This window comes from Patiria miniata, unplaced genomic scaffold, assembly GCF_015706575.1.
Source record: "Patiria miniata isolate m_02_andy unplaced genomic scaffold, ASM1570657v1 HiC_scaffold_29, whole genome shotgun sequence".
In the NCBI taxonomy this organism is placed as follows: Eukaryota; Metazoa; Echinodermata; class Asteroidea; order Valvatida; family Asterinidae; genus Patiria; species Patiria miniata.
The window spans coordinates 14,889,705-14,912,204 of record NW_024037068.1 but is presented as its reverse complement, the minus strand read 5'-3'; the positions used below and the strand labels follow the sequence as shown (position 1 = coordinate 14,912,204).

The following is a 22,500-nucleotide window of genomic DNA, read 5'->3' as shown; positions in this document are numbered from 1 at the left end:
TGGGATCAGGCTAAATGAGTCGTTTGTCGGGAATTTTTATTTGGAGATACAGGCCAAAATAGGACCACTTCATCACATCACTTCATCACATCTCTTGGTGATCCAACTTCCATATTTTTTTAACTAAAGATGGTATCAGCATGCGTTTTTCACAGCAGTAAGGCTGAGATTGTGCTCTTTTCAAATCTGTAATAATTTTTTTTTTTACTGGGGTCCACAAACGACTCATTTAGCTTGATCGCATCACATATTTGTTATTTGCTGGGTAGGTAGTTAGCTTTTCATAATCACTCTTTGGGGATGACTGCATTAAGGAGTGCATCAGAATTATACAATCATATAGGCGTCGGATGTAACAGGGACAGGAGCAACAAAAACTGGGTCCCAAATTTACAGAATAACCCAATTTCTGCTTTATGCCTTGCCATCAGGTACAAGACAATTCTGGTTAGTGGCATTATGATTGAACTAAGTAGTATGTACTTATTTGCATGAGCCAGTACACGCAAGCAATAGCGCCAAAGAACAAGGAAGCGCCATAAAACAAGTAATGTCTAACGATACATGCACTACGTCACTTTCAACATGATCTGTAAACACTATGATGTGTGTGATCTGTTACACCGTGCCCTCTGGAGACATGTGCACCACAGGGATCAAAAGATTGTACACGTCTCCACAGGGCAATTTCTATAGATGAATACGTCGCCACAAGGTTATCACGAAATAGATACATGGATTTTACTCAAAAACTAGGAATTTCCAAGGTGGGTTGACTGGTCGCAAAAAAAAGTCTCTGGTTTCTGGTATGGAGCTTGCCCCAAAAGTGGTGCGGCGACGCGTTTTTTTTTTTTTTTTACCCGTTATTTTTCTTAAAATGTCGGCTGATGACTGCAAATGGTGCCTGACTAAACTTAGTGCAAATATATGGGAGCCCAGAGAGGCCACATAAAGCTTAAACTCGATCGTAACCCCATGTAAAAACACGTTAAAATTGTGCGGCAGCAGGATTCCAGTCAAACCAGTGAGTTTGGCAGTTTTGAAACATCATCTTTCATTAAAAAAACAACTTTTTCATTTTGCCGACGTGCAGGGCTACGACGACACGTGTGCATACCAGAAACCGGAGACTTGGGGGGGGGGGGGGGGGCTAAGGGATATTTAGTCCGAATTTCAGCCAAGGAAATTAATTCTGGTTAAATTAGGAGCATTTTGAAACTTCACTTTCAAACTCGAAAACTTTAGTACAGGAGAACAAAGAAATGACTCCACAAGGATACAAATTTCAGTATGTGTTTGTGCTTACAGTCAAACCCCTGGACCAGTACCGAGATGACGAGGTTGATTCCCAGACACCACAACAACCAGAGCAAGAGGAGTCAGCCTCGCCAGCCAAACCCATCCTGGTGGCTAAGAAACAACCGCAGAAGACCCAGAAGGCAGCCGCTAGCAAGATGGACAAAGGCACCGAGTTCCGCCCCAAGTCAAGCAGCAGCATCGACAATGTGAGTTTTAATAAGGGAATAAAATTGTGCTTTGGAGGTTTTAATCAATCTGTTAAAGACCGCCTGGAGTCTGGGTGCTGATGGTAGAACGCCATGGTCCAGTGGTTACGGTGTTTGACTCATGTACGAAGGTGCGTGGGTTCGAACCTGGCCAGCAACGTGATGTTTGTGCCCTTGGGCAAGTCACTTTACTACAATTGCCTCTCTCCACCCAGGAGTATAAATGGGTACCTGTCAGGGTCGCGGATTGAATGAGCGCTGATATCGGATGCCGCGTGGTCCCATGGCCTGATGAACAGGGTAATAATTGTAAAGCGCTTTGAGATTGTTGATATGATGGAAAGCGCTATATAAGCACAATTATTATTGATAGGAGAGGGTAATTATCAGCACCCAGACTCCCAGCATTCTTAAACAGAGTGATTAATACCGACCAAGCACATATTTATTCCCATTCATAAATACCTTTTCGGTAAAAAAAAATTCAAAATAAAAAATGTTTTTGCTCAACAAGTTCACATCATGTTTTATTAAACACCCCTCTAGCTAAATAATGGATCGTCCAGCTCGAGTAAGATGTAAACAACTCCTTTTATGGTGATTAGCGCGCGCGATGTCACGCAGAATGCACCTGGGGCGTTGTGTTGTGAATTTAGGACTATAAATACTGACTCATTGGTAGTATTGCGCATGCCTACGTGAGGATTGTGAACGTTCAACCAATCAAACGGTTAGAGGCACTGGATTTTTAGGAATCCAAATTTCATGTGACACTGGAAAAGTGTTTAAGACCAGCTAGCCATGTCTTGATCATCCGTTTAAGACCAGCCACGTGACGGGCTGTCGACCAATACAAACGGGTAAACTGTCTTAGGTATTTACACATTTTTGTTTTATGAAGTGACGCTGGCCGTTTTTTCAAAGGTGTATGGGACATGTATGGGAAAGTTCAGTTTTCAAGGTGCGTAGCGCCGGAAAATTTTGCGCTGCGCTGCGACCCATGGTCGGATTTTTATTGTTTTTCCTATCAAAAGATGCGCAGGGCTGGAGGCTAAAAAGTCATAACAGCTTGGGTTGCGGAAAAAAATTTTTCAAGGCTATCGCGGAAAAAGTTTGGGTTAATATTGTGTTCCGCAGGTTGCAGGTTCTTCTCCTGTTTGTTTTCTTCACCCAAATTCAGATGTAACTTTCTCTGCCAAGTTAATTCCCTTGAGATTTATTCATTCTCTCTCTCTTCTCCCTCCTTGTTAATGCTCAGTCTGTCAGTCAGAAATCTCTCAAGTACGGAGCCACCCCAGCCCTAGCCTTTGGCTTGGCCTGCGGCGTCCTGGCTGTGGCTACGGTCATGGTAGTGGCTGTGGTCCTGGTGCGTAGGAAGGCACGACGCGTCCCCGTCAATCATGGATTCACCGAGATCGATCCCAACATGACGGTGGAGCAGCGGCACATAGCGGCTATGCAAGCCAACGGCTACGAGAACCCAACTTATAAGTACTTCGAGATGCAGTAAAACAAACAAATATCCTGCAGTCGCGTCTCTTTAGCAAAAAACAAAAAAAAAAGAACTAAAAAAATCTCAGAGCTATAGGAGTGAAGACTCGGTGAAAATATGCGGCTTTTCAAAATTGTGATGTCTGTGGTTTTATCGGTTTGTTTTTAATTCCCGTGATTTTGGACTTGTTTTAAAACTTTGTTTTTAAAATACTTTCTGAAGATGTAAACTCGTAGGAAAGTTACGCAAGATTGCTGACGCCTGTAATTATTTGTGCAGCACATAGTGTAATGGGATTTTTTCCCATTTTTTAATGATTATTTGTGTGGACTTCGAAGGGCGGATCGTTAATATGAGAAACTAAACGATGAGGGGTGATTTTTAAAGAAGAAAAGTTAAATTTCCGTTTAGTTTTTTACATGTTGTGGCGTTTCTTTTTTTTTAAACTAAAAAAGAAGCCATCGGTAAAAAAAGTAACAATAAAATAAATTGTGCTGTACTTTTTGTATCTCAATCTTAAATAATATCAGTATTGTTAAAAATTTGTGTGTGTGTGTGTCATCATCGTATTCGAATATCAAAGTTTGAAAAAAAAAATTGTCGGGCAGAAAAATGATTTTAATGTAATGTAAGCACTGCACAGTAACTGTAATAGTAATAATCAACTTTGAAATGATGCATGCTTATGCTGACTCTGTTACTTACAGCCTATAAATAAATATGACGTAATTGCGAGTACTCTTTTTTGTATTTTACCGTCCTACTGTACAAAATCCTGTGTGGCAAAAAGTTTCGAGAAGTGGCAAAAAAGTGACAAAATTTTGACAAAATGTGTTAAAAATGCAGCTAGGTTTCGGCTGTTAGACCCATATACATGTAGGTGTATACATACTAGAATACAAAACTTAGGTAATTTTGTTAAGATGAGAAACTTTGAGCAAGTCATTTTTTCCGAGATGCGGAGTTTTCTTTGAGAGCGTTTTTGTGTGTGCGTGCTTGAAATGTCTGCTGCATTTAGCCCCATTTTGGCTGAATTTGGTGACTTTTTCTGTGTCTTCTGCGAATGGTAATTAAGATATGTGTAAGTAGTTATGGTGTTGGTGTGTTAACATACAGGGTAGGGCAGCAGCACGTCTATGTGACAAAGCGAACACCCTTTTCAGCCACATTTGCTCAAAATTTTCAAATCCTGGATGGAATTTGAAGTTTGTGCTACACAGAGCTAAAATGTCAAGTTTCCACCTTCAACAATTATAGTCTTTTTTATTTTTCTTTCAACTACTGTTTATCGAACACGACACAACAGTTTTTGAGAAGGAAAGTACGGTCACTTCCAATTTTGCCAGTACTCTGATTCCACTGAGTCATGTTTGGGGCCCGTTTGTTAATTTTTTTTTAGAAATGTCGCATTCTGAGAAGAGTCGCAAGATCTGAAAAGCTATCCCAAGATCTGGCAATGTGGCTGAAAATGGGAAAAATCTGTATATTATTGAGAAGAAAAATAATACCGCACATGCACAATCTGCACTAGTATCAGATCGTAAAACCACAATCACATGCACCGTAGAATTAGACACCTCACATTGCATGCAACAGTTGAAAATATCAGTCCGTATTTCAGATGGTTATGTGTCATGTAGTTACTGCAAGTTCTGTGTAGCGTAATGTCCGAGACGTCCATCAATTTTAACTTGTGAAAAATAGTAGACCAAGTCCATGTTATTCCTGTTAACATACTTTAGGATGATATTGTTCATTAACCCTTACTCTCTGAGGGTAGTTTACTGCATGTCAGTTGGTTATGCCAATGCCCTCCAGCTGCAGTTTATTGGAGGATACTTTGATGTAGCAGTGAAGGCTCCAATTGGCAGGAGTTGGAGGCCCTGGAGGGTGCCTGATACTGACCAGCTGGGGACACTCACTTTGTTATCAGAGGACTCTCATTGTTCTCTGTGGCATGTATTGGAGTGCCTGTCCAGTTACCCTTGAAATGACATGGCAGATATTGGAGGGCCATGCAAAAAACATAGGAGATTTTCTTGAGGCACAATTGGCATGCGTTGGAGGGTCTAGTAGGGTAAGGGTTAATATTATTATTAGTAATAATAAATATTCTTTAATTAAGAATCAGTTTTCAACTCAGCATTCTTATAATCGTACAAGTTGTAATTTTGAAAAAAAAAATATTTATTCAAAACTGTTTTCTTAATAAAAAAGTAAAATTGTATTCGTAAACTGAAAGATTCAAATTCATGTACATTTAACTCTTGGTTTACAAAATGTAATTCTCTTGTTAGGCAGACCAATCTTAACAGTCAAGTTAGAAGTACACTTGTAATTCACATCTGAAGTATTCAAGTAATATGGTTAGACTTCAGACGTCATTGAAGGTTACATATTTTAGCAGGATTTTAATTCTTATCCGTTTACGTCATGTACAAAGAAAAGAGAAACCTAATTTCTAAACCTAAATTGGCAATATTTTAACTCAAACTTTCAATGTGACATCCACCTCTAGTAAATGTTCCACCGTTACTACTCATATTTTTCTCTCTGTGCTATTGTAATAATTTAATTTTTTTTTTTTTCACTTTTGTTGGAAATTTTGTTCATTGTTTTTCTTTTATATGCTTTATGATGTTTTATTGTTTAATTTATTCAAGTCCTTACAGATACATGCATTGCATGTACCACACATATTTTTTTAATTCACTACATACGTGAATCTGTCACAGTGTTAGTGGTGGATTGAGAATTACGTTGGAAGGTTCAAGAAAAGATTGTAGCATTCATCCGATGAAGGATTGTTTTTCTGCAAATTAATGATCCCACCATTCCAGAAATATCCACATCAAACATGAGTAAACTTTTTAGTTTTTTGTTTTTTTAACTAATATGACCACGACTCCACCCTTTCATTTTTGCTATATCACAGCTGAAATTGAACTGAATGGAATAGATATTTAATCGGAAATGTGAGATATATTGGTCAGTGGCCAGTAAGACCAATTCAGTAAGCTCCAGTTGTACTTTACATAACTCTCGAGGACAAGGCATTGTTTCCCTTTGTCCCTGTCATATAACACACTTCCATAGACAGCACATAACCCTAAAATCGAGGACTGTTTTCAACAAAAGATGAACGATGGAGGTCAACAAAGAATCTGTTGTTCTCCCTTTTGTCCGTCTGTCCTCGGACAGAGTATGTAGACAGTAGTGCACGTACATGCTTGCTTACTCTCCAAAGCTACACCGCACATCCAGCCGTGTGCATCATATGCGCGTGCAGGCATGTCAGACATTTTGTGCACACATGTCAAACATAAATCACGGCTGCGATTGGTCAAAACGCCATGGAGCAGAACTTAATGAATCAAACACTTTTGGAAGGGTTCAAGCCAAAAAAGTTTAAAAACATATTTTTTTTTTTTTCGTTTCCAAATTTTAGTAATTAAGAAGCGTTGCTTCTTTCTGATGTTAATAATCATTTTTGGTTACTGTACAGCTTTTATATTGCTTTTTAGGAAAAAACGCATTTTTATGTTTTAATTTTTTGTGCCGCTGGTTATTTTTGTGTATTTAAGTTCAATTGGTATCTTAATAGATCAAGGCTTTACATGTATGTTGCAGGGGAAAAAATTACCAAAATAATCTTCAGTTTAGCATGACTAGATGTGTTTCAATTCTTTTCAAAAGCCGTTGGACGAAAACACTGTCATTTCTTGACGTTAAGTTGAACTGTCGTTTTCTCGTGTATTTATATTTTCGGTTTGTATAAATTTCTCCAAATCATTTTTTCCTCGAGTGGAGAGGAGAATCCATGCCACTGCCCAGTATTCCTAAATTACAAACCAAAAAAACACACCCTAATAGTTGCATGTTGTTGCTTGTTTCATAACATTCAGGGTACATGTAGCTAGCCTAACGGGGTAATTTACTCGTCTGGTTTAGTAAAGGGAATCAGGGTGACCATAAGGTCATGGCCAAATTCTGCTAAATGCAATTACAACATCTGTCAAATTCCCCAGAATTACTCGAAGTACCCTATGTATACACTTAAAATCACATGCAGATGTTGCGTAAATTTCAGGCAAAATTCGGTTGCGTCACAACGAAGTCCGGTTCCCAGTGAACCTCAGCACCATTTTGTTTTAAATTTGCTATGTGTTTCTGTCAAATATCCATTTTTGCAGAATTCTGCCAGAAATCTGACAAAAAAATCTATTCTGTCAAATTTTCTGTCAAACTCGTTTTTTTAACAAAAAATCTGTCAAAGTTGGCCGAAAATCGGCTAAAACGGTCACCCTGAAGGGAATGGACAGAATGTATTGCCTGCTCAGAGGAAAAAATGTGTCCCAAAACTCCAGCGTTATGACTGATTTTCTTGCAATATAAATTACAAGTTTAAAAAGGCCGCCTGCTAATACCATCTTCCACGGTGTCAATGGAGTACCGAAGCGTGACGTCATTTAGAACCAGAAAGTGTAGTGCAAACGAATGGAGTACCGTACGCGCGCGTGTTGGTTCACGGTCCGAATCACGCACTTTCACCCACATTTTATGCGCGACGTATTCACTTCGGTACTCCATATGGGAAAGGTTGAAATATATTGGGAAAGTCTTGTAGTTTTTAAAAGAATTAACGGAGAGAATCATGTCTGATGGACAAGTAAATGGGTCTTGACTGATTTTGTGACGGGAAGTCAAATACTGCCCTCGATGTAAACGTGCATCGTTTAGGAGATTTGGTTCCATTCTTTGTGGGTTGTCTATTTGTAGGAGACTTCCCAGATACCGGCAGTGCCATGGATTTTCCACTCTGTATCCCAGTTGACAATATGTATCTCTGCAGTCATCATGTAATAAAGCTTCAATGTCACCCCAGAAAGCGTTCAATGTCTCCTAATTTTTTTGTTGTCTCCTGTGTGCCATACAGCGTGTGCCAAAAACAGTGCAACATTCAAAAAACAAATGATTCAAACTGTTTTTTTTTTTTTCTGAAATGAAATAATATATAACATCCGCGACGGAAAGAATTCCATACTGGGCCACCACTCAGACCTCCAAGTCTATGGGCCACGACAGAAACAGTTTTGAGTATTATTAGGGAGGTTTCGCAAGCGAACGGATACGCTTACACTTACGCTTAGCTATCCGTATCCGTTTTTTACCTACGTGTAGCGAGCGAGATATGCGTGTCGTCTGCACGTTTAGCGGATAGTGAGTGGCGTATGACGTCATACGTGCAGACGACACGCATATCTCCCTCGCTACACGTAAGTAAAAAACGGATACGGATAGCTAAACGTAAGTGTAAGCGTATCCGTTCACTTGCGAAACCTCCCTATTAAAGAATTTTTGCACTCCTAAAATAGTGTTTCTTCATCAGTTTTACAACTTTTGGTACTTTTTCAGGTCATATTAAGGAATATGAGTGGTGGCCTTGTATGGAAATCTTTCCCTTAAAGACTACTTTTCAATCCACTCCTTTAAATGCCCCACTTCTTTTATTTGGGTCCCTAGATCCAGAAATTCATGTACAATCAATTAAAGGGAAGATACAACATTTGCAAACAAGTGAAAACGAAATGATCAAATTATCATGAAATACCTTACTGGATCGTTAGGGAATGACCGTAGAAAGCATCCTATAAAACCGACCAGTGTTGGAGAAAACTGCCCCTAATTTTTCATAAATAGTTATTCCGCGTTTTCTTTGCAATTGATTACACACCTGTGAAGGGGTACAAGCCTGCTAGACAGCTAGACTGATTCTTTGACCTTACAATTCCCCAAAGTCTATAAATTGCTCCGTTTCATCTTAAGTGGGGTCAGGGAATCAGACTACAAGAACATGATTGGTTTTCTTGGTTTTTCCAGCATCTACAAGCCCAAAAAGTGAAACAAGTTAGTTTAACAATATTTGCTATAGCATACTAATCTCCAAAATCCATTTATTTCTGAAAATTGCACCACAGCAAGTGTTGTACACTCCCCTTTAAACAGCATTGTAAAATTTAACAAGTGAATCAACTGAAGCTTAATCAACTTGATTTGGAAATATAATAGAAAACAACATTATGGAACAATTGCAAATCGGCATAAAACAGCACCTAAAAGGGCATACAGTATTGATATACTAGAGAACTTTGCAACAGGATCAAGCATGACAATTTGAAAAGATCAAAATTCACTAAATACAATTCTTCAGAACACACACAAAGTGGCCTTTTTTTAAGTGCTTATCAACTGAGGCTAATTAACCTTAACTCTATAGGTTGATTATAATTGAAATTTGCTCCATCGAGATGAAATACTCATGCTATTAAGTAGTTTTTGCAATTAAGTAGTTATTAAAAGATATCTGCTTGGACACCTTTTTTGGGACGCCCTGTACAATCGGGTACTTAAGTAAATTTTGTTTGATGCTGTTAAAAGGTGTTGTTTTTTAAACAGTGCAGGACAAGGCCAAAAAAAAAAAGTCTCCGGTTTCTGGTATGGAGCTTGCCCAAAAAGTGGTGCGGCGACGCGGCTTTTATTTATTTTTTTTACCTGATTTTTTTTGCTTCAAATGTCGGCTGATGACTGCAAATGGTGCCCGACTAAACTTAGTGCAAATACAAAAATGTATATGGGAGTCCAGAGAGGCCACATAAAGCTTATTCTCGACCATAACCCAATCTAATTTAAACACGTTAAAATTGTGCAGCAGCAGGATTCCAGTCAAACCAGTGAGTTTGGCGGTTTTGAGACATCATCTTTCATTGAAAAAAAAACTTTTTCATTTTGCCGACGCGCATGGCTACGGCGACGCGCGCGCATACCAGAAACCGGAGACTTTTTTTTTTGGCCCAAGGTGATAGGAACCTTCCTTGCCCTTGCAAATCCCAGCAGTAAACTGTGCACATAAGCAGTTGGAATCTGTTTATTTATGGTACCAGTATGCCTAATTCCACGTACAGTCAGTTTACTAGTGCAGTACTCATCCTAACAGATTCCAACAAACCCTCAGGTGTTGGAGTTTGGTTGGTTGGGGATCGTTAGGGTTAATACACTACAGTGTATTTGAAAATTACAACAATTAAGTTATGGAAAATTTGCAACTGCATCAAACGGCAACTTCTCAACAGGATCAAGCATGAACGTTTGAAACGATCAAAATTCAGTAAATGTTATTCTGCAGAACGTATACATTTCTTATGTACACATAAAGAAATTTACACATTTCACTTTTTTCAGACACTGAATCTCAACAACTGCACAATGTACAAGGAAACACACTGTTCACAGATGCATTACAAAACCATTTAAATGAGCAGTATTTTCTGCCCCAAATGCTCTCCACATGCTTGAAAAAACTGGTACATTTTACACTTGTGAACACGTTTCTTAATTATTTAGTTCTACTACATGTAGGCGCCCTAATGTTTAGTACTACCATAGAACTATATTAAATTACTAGAGCGCTAACTTCGGGTACAAAGTCAGAAAGTAATGCCTGCTGGGCGCATCCATGTTTATGCACAAACCTATGGAGACCTTGAAATTTTGTACAGCTTTTGTACGGCTATTTGCATATCTGCGTTTGTATTCCATACCGGTGTGTTATCGAAGCCAATACGCCCAAAACCGAAACGCACGATCAGCAAATGAGCATGTCATTTTGCTCTACGCAAACAGCTTAACGCGTGCGCGTATTTGCTGCAGATGCTTTTTGCCGTCACGTTTTTTTGAACCGTCAATGACGCGCTTAAGTTGTTTGCGTGTGTTCTACTTGCGCGTTGCAATTGTAGAGTACACTTTCAAAATTCAATCCATCTAATTTCATTATGTTCTACAAACACGCCTATCAATTCAAAATGTCTGCGCCCAGGACGGCTTCAAAGCGTCTCCGCGAGCAGAGTGACGAGTTAGCGCTCTAGTAATTTAATATAGTTCTATGAATACTACATACATGTAGTACACATACATGCATTCTGGAATTTGTACCCTTGTGGAGTCATTTCTTTGTTCTCGTGTACCGGTACTAAAGTTTTCGAGTTTGAAAGTGTACTTTCAAAATGCTCCTATTTTAACCAGAATAAATTTCCTGGGCTGAAATTCTGACTAAATATCCCTTACATAAAATACTTCAATTTGCGATGGATCACCGCACCATGCCTTGGAAATTCCTGGTTTTTGAGTAAAATCCATATATCTATTTTGTGATAACCTTGTGGAGACGTATTGACCTATAAAAATTGCCCTGTGGACATGGTGGAGACGTATTTGTTCCCTATTGTGCACATGTCTCCAGAGGGTACCGTGTACCAGATCACATGTACATGTACATATACTTACAATGTAAATGTAGCATGTTTGTTAAATGGTGTAACAGTAAGTCGAGGATTTTCTTTTGTTCCTCTTTCCTGTTCCTTTTTTCGTACTGTAACTTTTTCGCGACAGCTCTCATTGGTTTTGTACACGTTTTCCAACCGAGGAGTCCTCGATTCGGTTGCTGTCCTCGATTTATCGATGGTGTTGCACGTGTGTGTCCTCGATTTACACCATAAACATGCGCTACATGTACATGTACCTGTCACATGTACTGGTATGTTTTGTACACTATTTGTACAGTATACATTGTACATAATAATAGCCTTGAAACAACATCACGATGCCAAATTACACAATTTGGCATTGTGATGTTGTTTCAAGGCTGTCATTATGTATGTACTATGTATTTTTTTTCTGACAAGTGGACACATTTGGCTCACCCAGTTAGGATTGCCCCTCCTCTACTTTGCACATTGTGCACAGTAAATATATGTAAAAACAAGAATTCTTTGTACATGACAGTGATACATACACAACATGTGCATACCACATAAAGCATCTTTGTCCTTTCTATGGAATAAAGTGGTATGAATACAGATGTACATTTTTGAACTACATGTACATGTACATGTATGCACATGTCACATGAGAACTGTTATAAATCCCATGCATGTAAAAACATGAAAAACAGCATGCATGCCACTTTTCATACTTTTGTAACGGCACTAAAATGTGTCTCAACCCTAACACCCTACATGTAGGCCTTTTTGCTAGGATGTAGCCTCAATCCTGCAAAATCCTCCAATTGGCCTGATGGAAAAATAGTATTTGGCTCAATCCTGCAAATTCCCCCATTATTTCTTGAATATGGGACCTCCGTGGAGGGGTGACCACTGCCTGAATCCTGCAAAATCCTGCGGCAGTGACTGTCAATGTGTTGAGGCTTGGCCAGTGACATCCTGGAGCAGTACGGAGGATTTCAAGCATTATCCAGGTCTATATTTATGCATGGCTGAGCAAAAACAACACAAGGTCCGGCCCAAGACCTTGACAAAGTGCATCCTACAAAATCAGTAACACACTTTTGCCATGTAACCTCAATCCTCCAAATTCCTCCACTTTGGCAAAGAGGATTTTGAAGGATTCAGGGCGGTTAGGGTTAAACATTATCGTATCAAACGCTGCAGAAAGTTTACAAACAATACAAACTGTGCGTGTACGGAAGTGATCAGAAAGCACCATCGAGTCCATACATTGTACATGTAGGTCCATGTCACACCAGGCAGGCTAGGCATCTTGTTCAAGGTAATCTCCACGAACAAAACAGACAACTTTTACTTCCACGTAAGTTTCCAAACAAAAAAAATCATCAACTACTAGAAAATATTTACTTTCTTCAATTCCAAAGGGTTCCTTTAGGTTGTAGTGCATATGATTACCTGCAAGTTGTACGTACATACATAAAATATTGCTTGAGTGATGTGGCCATATTGTGCACATATCTACGTACATAAATGTATCATCATAATACCCTCACGTGCATGTACATTGTATCAGCAATTTCATGTTTACACAAGTTAGTACACCAACAACTACATGTAAAAACACATGAACACTGTGCTAAGGCAGGAGTCTTGGTTGCTTCTTAACAATTCTCATGCGATAGTCAGGAGTCAGGACAATATTATCTCTTATCTCTTGTGTATTTTCTCATGTTGCCATCGACCTTGAAGACTAGAGAAACTCTTCAAACAGTGACGGCATCCGTAGGGTTTCTCCCCAGTGTGCGACCTGACATGGGCTCGGAAGTTCTCCCTGCAATTGAACTCTTGCTTGCAGAGGCTGCAGACAAGCTGAGTTTTGTTAACGAGTTTCTCAAAAGTCAACTGGCTCTCACCGTTGCTGCGTCTGTGGACACGCTCATGCTGCAAGCGGCTCTGCACTGTCCCGAATATCTTGGGACACAGGCGACACTTGTAGGACTTGGCGCTCTCGGTGGCAGCAGTGGGATCCCGCAGAACGGGCATGCAGAAGTCCTGGTGCTCTCGGAATTCTTGCTTGTTTGGGAACACTGCTCCGCAGGGACATGCCTTGAGGTGTCCGTGATGGGTCTCCATGTGTTGTAGAAGGTTGACAGGATTCTGGAAGACCTCTCTACAGACTTGACAGCTTCCTTCCTCCCAGTGGTCTTTCTGATGCACCTCAACATGCTTGATGAGCTCCTCGGTAGTCAGGAACCGCAAGCAGCAAACAGAGCACATAAAGATAGAGCCCCGATGGCCGGTTGTGGTTCCGTGTCTGTTGGCTTGATGACCTCTGTGGCTCTGTTCGTGCTCCCGAAAGCTGTCCTGATCCGGGAAGATCTTGGAGCAGATGCCACAGACAAATACACTTGGTCCGTCACTGCAGCTTGTGAGGTCATTGTTGCTTGTTTTCATGTCTCTTGGAGCCTGGCAGTCCGCTAGATGCCTCTGAAGCATGTAGAGGGGAATCGGCATGTTGCAACTGGAGCACTGCTTCCACAATGTTGTGCCTTCTGGTTTGGAGGAGTCACTGGGAAGCAGGGAAGATACCTGTTGTGAAACTACCGGTACTTTCTCATGTCTCTGCAAGGCAGGTTTACCTTGCTGCGGCTGCTGTTGCTGCTGCAGTGGCAGCTGCTGCTGGTGCTGATGTCTCTGTGGTATTTGTGACTGCTGTGCGTGCTCATTTTGCTGGTGCTGACGTAGCTGTTGTGATGGCAGGATAGGCTCACCTCCATGCTGTTGTTCATGATGCACGCTTTTATCTACATGCTGTTGTTGCGGCTGATTAGGTTTTGGCTGTTCGGAAACATCCTGCAGTTTTTGTCGTACATACTGATCTTGCTGCAAGTTCAAACCATGACCCCTATCTTTTGTTTCCTCATGGTATATTCCTTCATCCATAGTTTCTAGCCCGAGGTGCTGGGTCAGTTGTTCCAGTTGTGTACCCGATCACTTCTTGTCTTTGTCTGAGGCAAACATGGATGCAGCTCTGACGGTAGCTTTTCCAAAACGTGCAAATCTGTGATGTGAAACGCATTCAAACTGTTAAAATTTACATGCACTGCTTCCCAACCCGGTGGAATGACCCATGTACATGTAGGCCCTAGCAACTTTAGACCCATAAACATGGCGTCCATATTAACGCCACGCTCCAGCCCCGCGTAATGCATGCAGCGCGTCATTTTGCCAGTCTAGTACATTTAAATATGTGTACACAATGAAGCTTTATGTACCGGTAAATTCACACGAGCGTAGGATCTTGCATTGCCAAGTAATTTGAGGGGAAAAAAACGACCTCGACACAACAATCAATGTACGAGCAAAACTGAGGTCACACACGGTACGCTGGCATTTCCACGACAACGCTGGCATTTCCAGACGAAAATTGAACCCACTAGCGGCGCCTAACAGCAGAGTGGTTCCCACATACATCGGGCGCACAGATTATTCGATTTTCATCACGTGATGCATTGTATAAATGCATAATTAACCATGTTAACCACACAACATGGATGACAGCCGTTGAAACTGGATTTTTTTTACGGACAAGCCACCGAAATCATCAACATTTTTAATAAGTTGTTTTTCCGTTGCAAGTCGATCATTAGCTTCATGAATGACTGTCGCATGGTAATGAAGTATGTAAATAGAATCTGGGTTGGGATTAGAGGGGAATTTAAAAGGGCCGTTTTGTGGAGGCCGTTTTTTTTCAGGCTTTCTTATTCTTAAGATTCTCACTTTTACAATGGACATCTGTCTCCAGCACTAACATGTGGATTCCTGATGAGCAGGTCAGCTGGAGTTACTCTAACCCCATAAATGTGGCCTATTTACTGGACTACCTCCGTAAATAAAGGCCACACTTGGAACATACCCGAACATTTAGAACTTTGTCAAATTTTGATTTCACATTTAGGCTTTATTTGTAGTTTACGCTTCGCGCTTTATAATTACATAAAGAAGCAAACTCACCCTCTTCTTTATAGCAATAGAAAATTTGTCCCCCCTTTTTCAGACATCTATATTTCGTGTAATTTTCATGTTCGTTTGGACACGTTTGCGTATCTAAATTCCAATACAAAATTACATGAAAAGTAGATGTCTGAAAAGGGGGGACAAAGTTTCTATCGCTATAAAGAGGGTGACATGAGTATGTTTCTAAAGCGTAAATGAACTACAAATAAGGCCTAAATGTGAAAATCCAAATTTGACAAAGTTCTACATTTTCGGGTAGGCCTACATGTTGGAAGTGTGGCCTTTATTTACGGAGGTACATGTAGTCCAGTAAATTGGCCACATTTATGGGGCTAGAGTCTATATCATCTCAATGAAGGTCAGTCATTGCAAAATTGATGATAAGCAAGATAAGACATAAATCTGGGACGGAGAAACATTTCCAATTTTGTTAGGAAATACTTACTTAGTCTAGAAAATATTCTTGACTTTGTACACAATCGCCGAAGTACATGTGTTGTAGCTTGAGTAACTCCAGCTCTAGTCATTATCGCATCTATGGTCTAATGCAATAAGCATTTAGAGCTTGAGTTACTTAAGCTACATGTATTGTAGTGTAGGGCCGGCCCGATTCTTATACTCATGATAGTATAACATGTATAAGGGAATAAAATCCACTTTAAAATTATTGGACCGACAAAACTAGTTGGCGACATTCGCAACTAGGTATGTCATAGATAGAGGGCAGGGTTTTGATTTTTTTAGGGAAATGTGGGGGTAAAATGACAATGACAGCGCGGCATACAACACGCAACCCAAAAATACAGATGGCGATCACCACACGATGTGCCGTGAGCACGCGATGTATTGTTGATGTACAGTACCCTAACGTGGCGCGACCCCTAACGTGGCGCACTTTGATTTTTTGCCTGTAGCGTCTAGCTAGAGCAAAAGTTTTAACTGAAATTTCACAGAAAGTGAAATTTCATCAAGTTCTAATCACTCTTGTTCATAAATCGCGAGTTTAGGCAAAATAAAAAAAAAACATGTTTAGCGTCCTGCCTCTTGGACAAAAAGGAAGGAGGAGGCCCTTTTTTTTTTTTTCAAAATGGCCGCCCGACACATTTTTCAAGACAACGCGGCCGGGCTATTTTTCAAGATGGTTACCAGCTTTTTTCAAAATGGCCGCCACTTGGACTCATTGACTATTTCCACAGTTTTATACACGGTATAAAAGTCTAAAAATACGATTTCTTTCGTCAGTGATCGTTAAAATTTATCAATTTTTGTCTTTAAAAAAAAAAAAAAAAAGGAGGCGGCCTCTAAAAAGGAAGCGGGCGGGGACGCTAAACATGGTTTTTTTTTTACTTTGCCTTATTTACCCGCTACTAAGTTAGAAGAAAAATTTATTTTGGTGTGATTTTCCGATTTTATTTTCAAGTGCAAAGTGAACCCTTTGAAAATGCCCCGAAAAATAAGGAAATAATTTTCTGACAAACATCTGGCTGGGTATGTAAGTAGAGATAATAATGATTTATCAGAATTTATCAAGTTGACAGAAATTCTTAAATGTTAATTTTGAATTTTCCGAGATTTATTTAAGTGCGCCACTCCGCCAATTTGTGCCCAATTTCCGGACGTCAACGTTTTATAATTTTGGCTTAAAGTTTATGAAACCGAAATTGTTCACATGCATGACATGGGTTAAATAGCAAGCATTAATAAGGAAAAAGTACCAGAATTTCACTGCATGAATTTGAGGTTTGTCAACAAAGAGGTTTGGCAACACCACACGAGGAAAGTTGGGTAAGCTTCGAAGTGCGCCACGTTAGGGTAGCAGACCAGTAAATAAACTTTCATAGACCCCAATGGTAAATGCTCCCACTTCAAAAATTCGGAAAAAATACTCACAACTCTCCAAGGTGTTCGAGACGCACATCAAATTAAAGCTTATTTCATCATCTTTCATTTTCTTTTCAATTTTCGGGGGGTCAACTGATGACTTTTAGGGGAAATTTCCATCTGAAGATGATCACCCCTGAAAATAGTCCTGAAGCCCATCGCCATTTTGAAAAACGATGCCTACACTCCATTGCAAAATAGAGCGCTTTTAGGGTCCAAATTACATCAAAATTACACAGAACTGCAAGCTCCCAGTCGTGTGCACGGCTTCCACCCATATTTTTTACAAACCCTCAAGTTCATGGCCCAAAGCATGCCCAAATACCGAAGATTTTGAGGGCATGCAAATCGTGATTTGGCCGGCGCAGGCAATTTCGGACTGATTTACTGGTCTGCACCCTATAGAGAAGCGATGTTTTGAAAAATTTCCCCAAACCACTTGTACGGCACGAGGAAGGATGGATGACTCATATTTCATCAAAAAATTGCAAGAAAAAAAATCTCTGACTGCGATTTCTGGCCTGAAAACAAGCCCTCTGTTTGCGGCTACCTTACTGTAGGGCGCCCCCAACGGGCTTTAATTGAGTTTTTGCTCTTTCCGACCCCAAATTACCCCCCCCCCCCCCTTGTTCGCTCGAAATTGCTGTGATCGGACGACGGTCCATCGGCCCTATTCAGATTTTGGGCGCATTTGTTGCGGAACCGCCATTGGTGACCCCTTTTGAAACGCTGCCCCCCCCCCCCAGGTTCCGCCCCCCTGAAAAAAAACACTCCGCAAACATTTGACAACAAACGATGGAAGGCGCCATTTTGAAACTACAGAGAAGCGATGTTTTGAAAAATTTCCCCAAACCACTTGTACGGCACGAGGAAGGATGGATGACTCATATTTCATCAAAAAATTGCAAGAAAAAAAATCTCTGACTGCGATTTCTGGCCTGAAAACAAGCCCTCTGTTTGCGGCTACCTTACTGTAGGGCGCCCCCAACGGGCTTTAATTGAGTTTTTGCTCTTTCCGACCCCAAATTACCCCCCCCCCCCCCTTGTTCGCTCGAAATTGCTGTGATCGGACGACGGTCCATCGGCCCTATTCAGATTTTGGGCGCATTTGTTGCGGAACCGCCATTGGTGACCCCTTTTGAAACGCTGCCCCCCCCCCCCCAGGTTCCGCCCCCCTGAAAAAAAACACTCCGCAAACATTTGACAACAAACGATGGAAGGCGCCATTTTGAAACTACAGGTAGCAGACCAGTAAATAAACTTTCATAGACCCCAATGGTAAATGCTCCCACTTCAAAAATTCGGAAAAAATACTCACAACTCTCCAAGGTGTTCGAGACGCACATCAAATTAAAGCTTATTTCATCATCTTTCATTTTCTTTTCAATTTTCGGGGGGTCAACTGATGACTTTTAGGGGAAATTTCCATCTGAAGATGATCACCCCTGAAAATAGTCCTGAAGCCCATCGCCATTTTGAAAAACGATGCCTACACTCCATTGCAAAATAGAGCGCTTTTAGGGTCCAAATTACATCAAAATTACACAGAACTGCAAGCTCCCAGTCGTGTGCACGGCTTCCACCCATATTTTTTACAAACCCTCAAGTTCATGGCCCAAAGCATGCCCAAATACCGAAGATTTTGAGGGCATGCAAATCGTGATTTGGCCGGCGCAGGCAATTTCGGACCGATTTACTGGTCTGCACCCTATTAGGGAACACGACTATACCGTGAGCACGCACGGCGCGCTGAACCGCAAGGCACTGTAGCAACTAGCTCTACTGAGTGGAGCGTTGAATTACGGGTACCCCTCCATACAAACGCTCCACCGATTTGCCATACTTTGGTAGCACCATACACGGTCGTCATGACGGTATGCATTTTGTGCATGCCCTCGCGAGGACAAGGCCCAAAAAAAACGATAAAGAAAATACAAATGAGGAAGACAGTAACCCTGGATAGATCCACACATTCATGACATTCCATAAGACCCCTCAAATTGTTTCAAACAACCGGTAATTTTGAAAAAAGAACAAAATAGTCTGAACTTACCGCTCACAATTAAATGTGTCTGCCGAGTTGCACAGTCTATTTCAATGACATGACTGATGCATAATTCATTGCGCGCGTGTGTGACGTCACTATTGAAGAAAAACAAGTCGCGCTTAATCAATGACTGTTTCATGTACTGATATGTGCCCCGCACCAAAAACCCACAGTCAGACGGCGCGGGGCACATATGACTACATGAAACAGCTATTGAGTAAGCGCAACTTGTTTTTCTTCAATAGTGACATCACACAAGCGCGCAATGAATTATGCATCAGTCATGTCAGTGAAATAGACTGTGCAACTCGGCAGACACATTTAATTGTGAGCGGTAAGTTCAGACTATTTTGTTCTTTTTTCAAAATTACCGGTTGTTTGAAACAATTTGAGGGGTCTTATGGAATGTCATGAATGTGTGGATCTATCCAGGGTTACTGTCTTCCTCATTTGTATTTTCTTTATCGGTTTTTTTGGGCCTTGTCCTCGCGAGGGCATGCACAAAATGCATACCGTCATGACGACCGTGTATGGTGCTACCAAAGTATGGCAAATCGGTGGAGCGTTTGTATGGAGGGGTACCCGTAATTCAACGCTCCACTCAGTAGAGCTATGTAGCAACCAGGATAAAATCATTGCCTACTGAAATTTAGATTATATATTTGATCATTGATATATTTTGCGAATTGTTCTTGTTCTTCAATATATTCAAATTCAAGTTTCTAATTGTTGCATTTTACAAAACACAATCAGTGACAATGTTTTATATCACCTCAGTCATTTCAGTAGTTATGTTTAGACATACAACCAGTCTATTTCCTATTTTCATGAATATGCATGTTATTCCATAGCTTGACCAATGTGAGCAACTTTTAAACCGCGCAGGAAAATCGTGATTTCTACCCCCCAAAAAATGTTCAAAATTGCAAAACGGGTGTCCCTTAGAATTGAGAAAAGTCTGCTTTTGATTGTCAGGTTGTAAAGTACTTCTGGAATCAGAAGGCTTCTCTTCTCTGACGGAGAGAAGCCTTCTTGTAAAGGTGATTTATGAGCAATAAAAAACATTTTTGTTTTGACTCTAGTCTAGACTAATTTAATCAAAACAAAACAGGGGCCCTACACTACACGATCGCCATGTGTTTTAGCGTCAGGTAATGCAACATTCTTTCCTTCATCTATACTCGGTTATACTGTACTAGGTCTACTTACTTTTGGGGAAGAAATCTGCTTGTAAGTTGTAGCCTAACGTTAGTTGGAAATACCAAACGCACGGTGTATGTTGTAGGTATACGGCGCCGATGCATGGTAGCCGATCGCGATGGATCGACCCGTACCCGTGCACTTTTCACTTTTGTGAAGCCCGCCCTCTGTCATTCAAATCCAGCCAATACTTCTACTTCTACTACTTCTATGCAGCTACTAATACAGCCTTTTCAGCAACTTAACGAGGACTGTGGTGTGCTGTCTCAAATGGTGGACACTTGTGCAGGGTGCTCTGATATATGTATATACAAAGTTGGTGCGAGTAAAAAGTCAGCTCCTATGATCTAGGCGCTGATGGCTCCCTTGAAGTGCTCCACAGTGGGCAGCTCAATGATGTCTTGGGGGAGCGCATCCCAGTCCCGCAAAGTTCTTGGAAAGAAGCTTTGCCTGTAGTTGTCAGAACGGGAGCTGAGTTGCATGAATCTGTGTTGATGTTGTTGCCGTGTTGTAGTCTGGGATTGATATATAGCTATTTGATTATGGACAGCTTTGTAGACCATGGTTATGCGCGCTGGCATGCGCCTCTCCTCCAAAAGTGGAGTGCGGGAGCCCTAGATCTTCTCTCATTCTCGTAATAACGCTGGCATCACGATGGTAGTTTCCGCATATAAAGCGTACTGCCCTTCTCTGATTTTTTTCGAGATAGTCAATTTGATTTTGTCTGTATAGGGATCCCAGATGATGGAGGCATATTCCAATTGCGATCATACAAGTGAAGGGTACGTAGGCCTGTTGTTTGATGTGTGATGAGCATTTGCTGGATGATAGGCTGTTTCTTTCTGTCCTCATAGTAGTTGAAATTCATCTCAGTGCCATTCGTCTGCCCACGTTTTAAGCTGTCAAGATCTTTTTGTAACTTAGTAGCACCATCTGTTGTTTTGATTTGCCTGAAGAGAAGACAGTCATCAGTGAACAGCTTAATGGTTGAGTCTATCTTGTCCCCGATGTCGTTGATATACAGTAGGACCGAACATCAACGGTCCCAGCACTGTTCCCTGAGAATCAACATGTACTGTTAAGGATGCTTCTCCATCAACCACTACTTTCTGTGTTGTGGTAAGCCAAGTATTGATCCATGCATTGGTCATATCTCTTACTCCGTAATATTCAATCTTCTTCAGTAAACGTTGATGGGCTATATGCAGTGTCAAACGCCTTCGAAAAGTCAAGTATCCGAACATCTGTTTGAATGCTGTTATCCGAGAGATCTTGTGATTTCCTCCAAGGTGTTGACAAGCTGGGATTCGGTAGAGTGTTGTTGTCGAAATCCATGTTGGTACTGGGCAAGTAGTTGACGATCGTCAATGTGCTCCATAATAGAGTGATAAATTGTGTGCTCCATTAACTTGGTGATGACACACGTCAATGAGAAAGGGCGATAATTGCTGGGAAGGTTCCTGTTTCCCTTTTTGTGGATTGCAACAATATGGGTTGTCAGCCAGTCTTTTGGCAATGTGCCCGTCTCATTATGACTGAGTGAAAATCGCTTGTAGGATCGGCGCACTCTGCTTTGCTGTTTCTCTCATGACACGGATAGGGATAAGATCTGGTCCGCATGCCTAATACGGGGATTCAACTTGCTCAGGAGCTTCTCAATTCCATCAGTGCCAACGGTGATGTCTGTCATTGCCGGGTGTGGACTTTTCCCTTTTTCAGGTAAACATGTGGTATTTTCTTGTGTAAACACGGATTGATATTGACTGTCCAGTACCTCTGCCTTGTCTTTGCCGGTGGTTGCAAGTCCAGACTCGGTTTTTAAAGTGCGTATATGCCTCCACTGTCCGTCTTCTGGCTGTTGATACATTGAACAAACTTTCTGTTCTGTGATTCCGTTATTGTGTTTTCAAGAATGCCCCCACATTGTCTTCATTATGCTTTTTTCATGTGTTGCTTGACTTTCTTGCGCATATCTCTAAACTCTTGCCAGATATTCCCATTGTTGTTTTTCTTTGCCTTCTTCCATACCCTTTTCTTCTTTCTGATCAGCCTTTTGTG

At 40.9% G+C, this 22,500-nt stretch overlaps 2 protein-coding genes across 9 annotated transcripts in view; one reads left to right on the top strand and one right to left on the bottom strand.

The window, feature by feature from the left end:
- Positions 1–4,385, top strand: part of LOC119736196 (amyloid-beta A4 protein-like) — a 56,964-nt gene extending 52,579 nt beyond the window's left edge. For all 8 annotated transcript variants that reach the window (XM_038210223.1, XM_038210222.1, XM_038210227.1 and 5 more), the window contains 2 exons: positions 1,309–1,505; positions 2,764–4,385. In XM_038210223.1, coding sequence (XP_038066151.1) covers positions 1,309–1,505; positions 2,764–3,015 — 449 coding nt within the window. In that variant the 3' untranslated portion in view covers positions 3,016–4,385. The remainder of the gene's footprint in view (positions 1–1,308; positions 1,506–2,763) is intronic.
- An 8,004-nt stretch (positions 4,386–12,389) lies between these two features.
- Positions 12,390–20,574, bottom strand: LOC119736082 (zinc finger protein 135-like). Its single transcript, XM_038210088.1, has 2 exons — positions 20,452–20,574; positions 12,390–14,358 (listed from the first exon to the last, which is right to left on the bottom strand). The coding sequence occupies exon 2, from the start codon at positions 14,238–14,240 to the stop codon at positions 13,005–13,007; it is 1,236 nt and encodes a 411-aa protein (XP_038066016.1). The 5' UTR covers positions 14,241–14,358; positions 20,452–20,574; the 3' UTR covers positions 12,390–13,004.
- Between the last annotated feature and the right edge of the window lie 1,926 nt (positions 20,575–22,500).

What these genes read in the sequence shown, in the direction of transcription:
- LOC119736082 (XM_038210088.1), bottom strand. Translation starts at nt 14,240, where the DNA reads ATGGATGAAGGAATATACCATGAGGAAACAAAAGATAGGGGTCATGGT.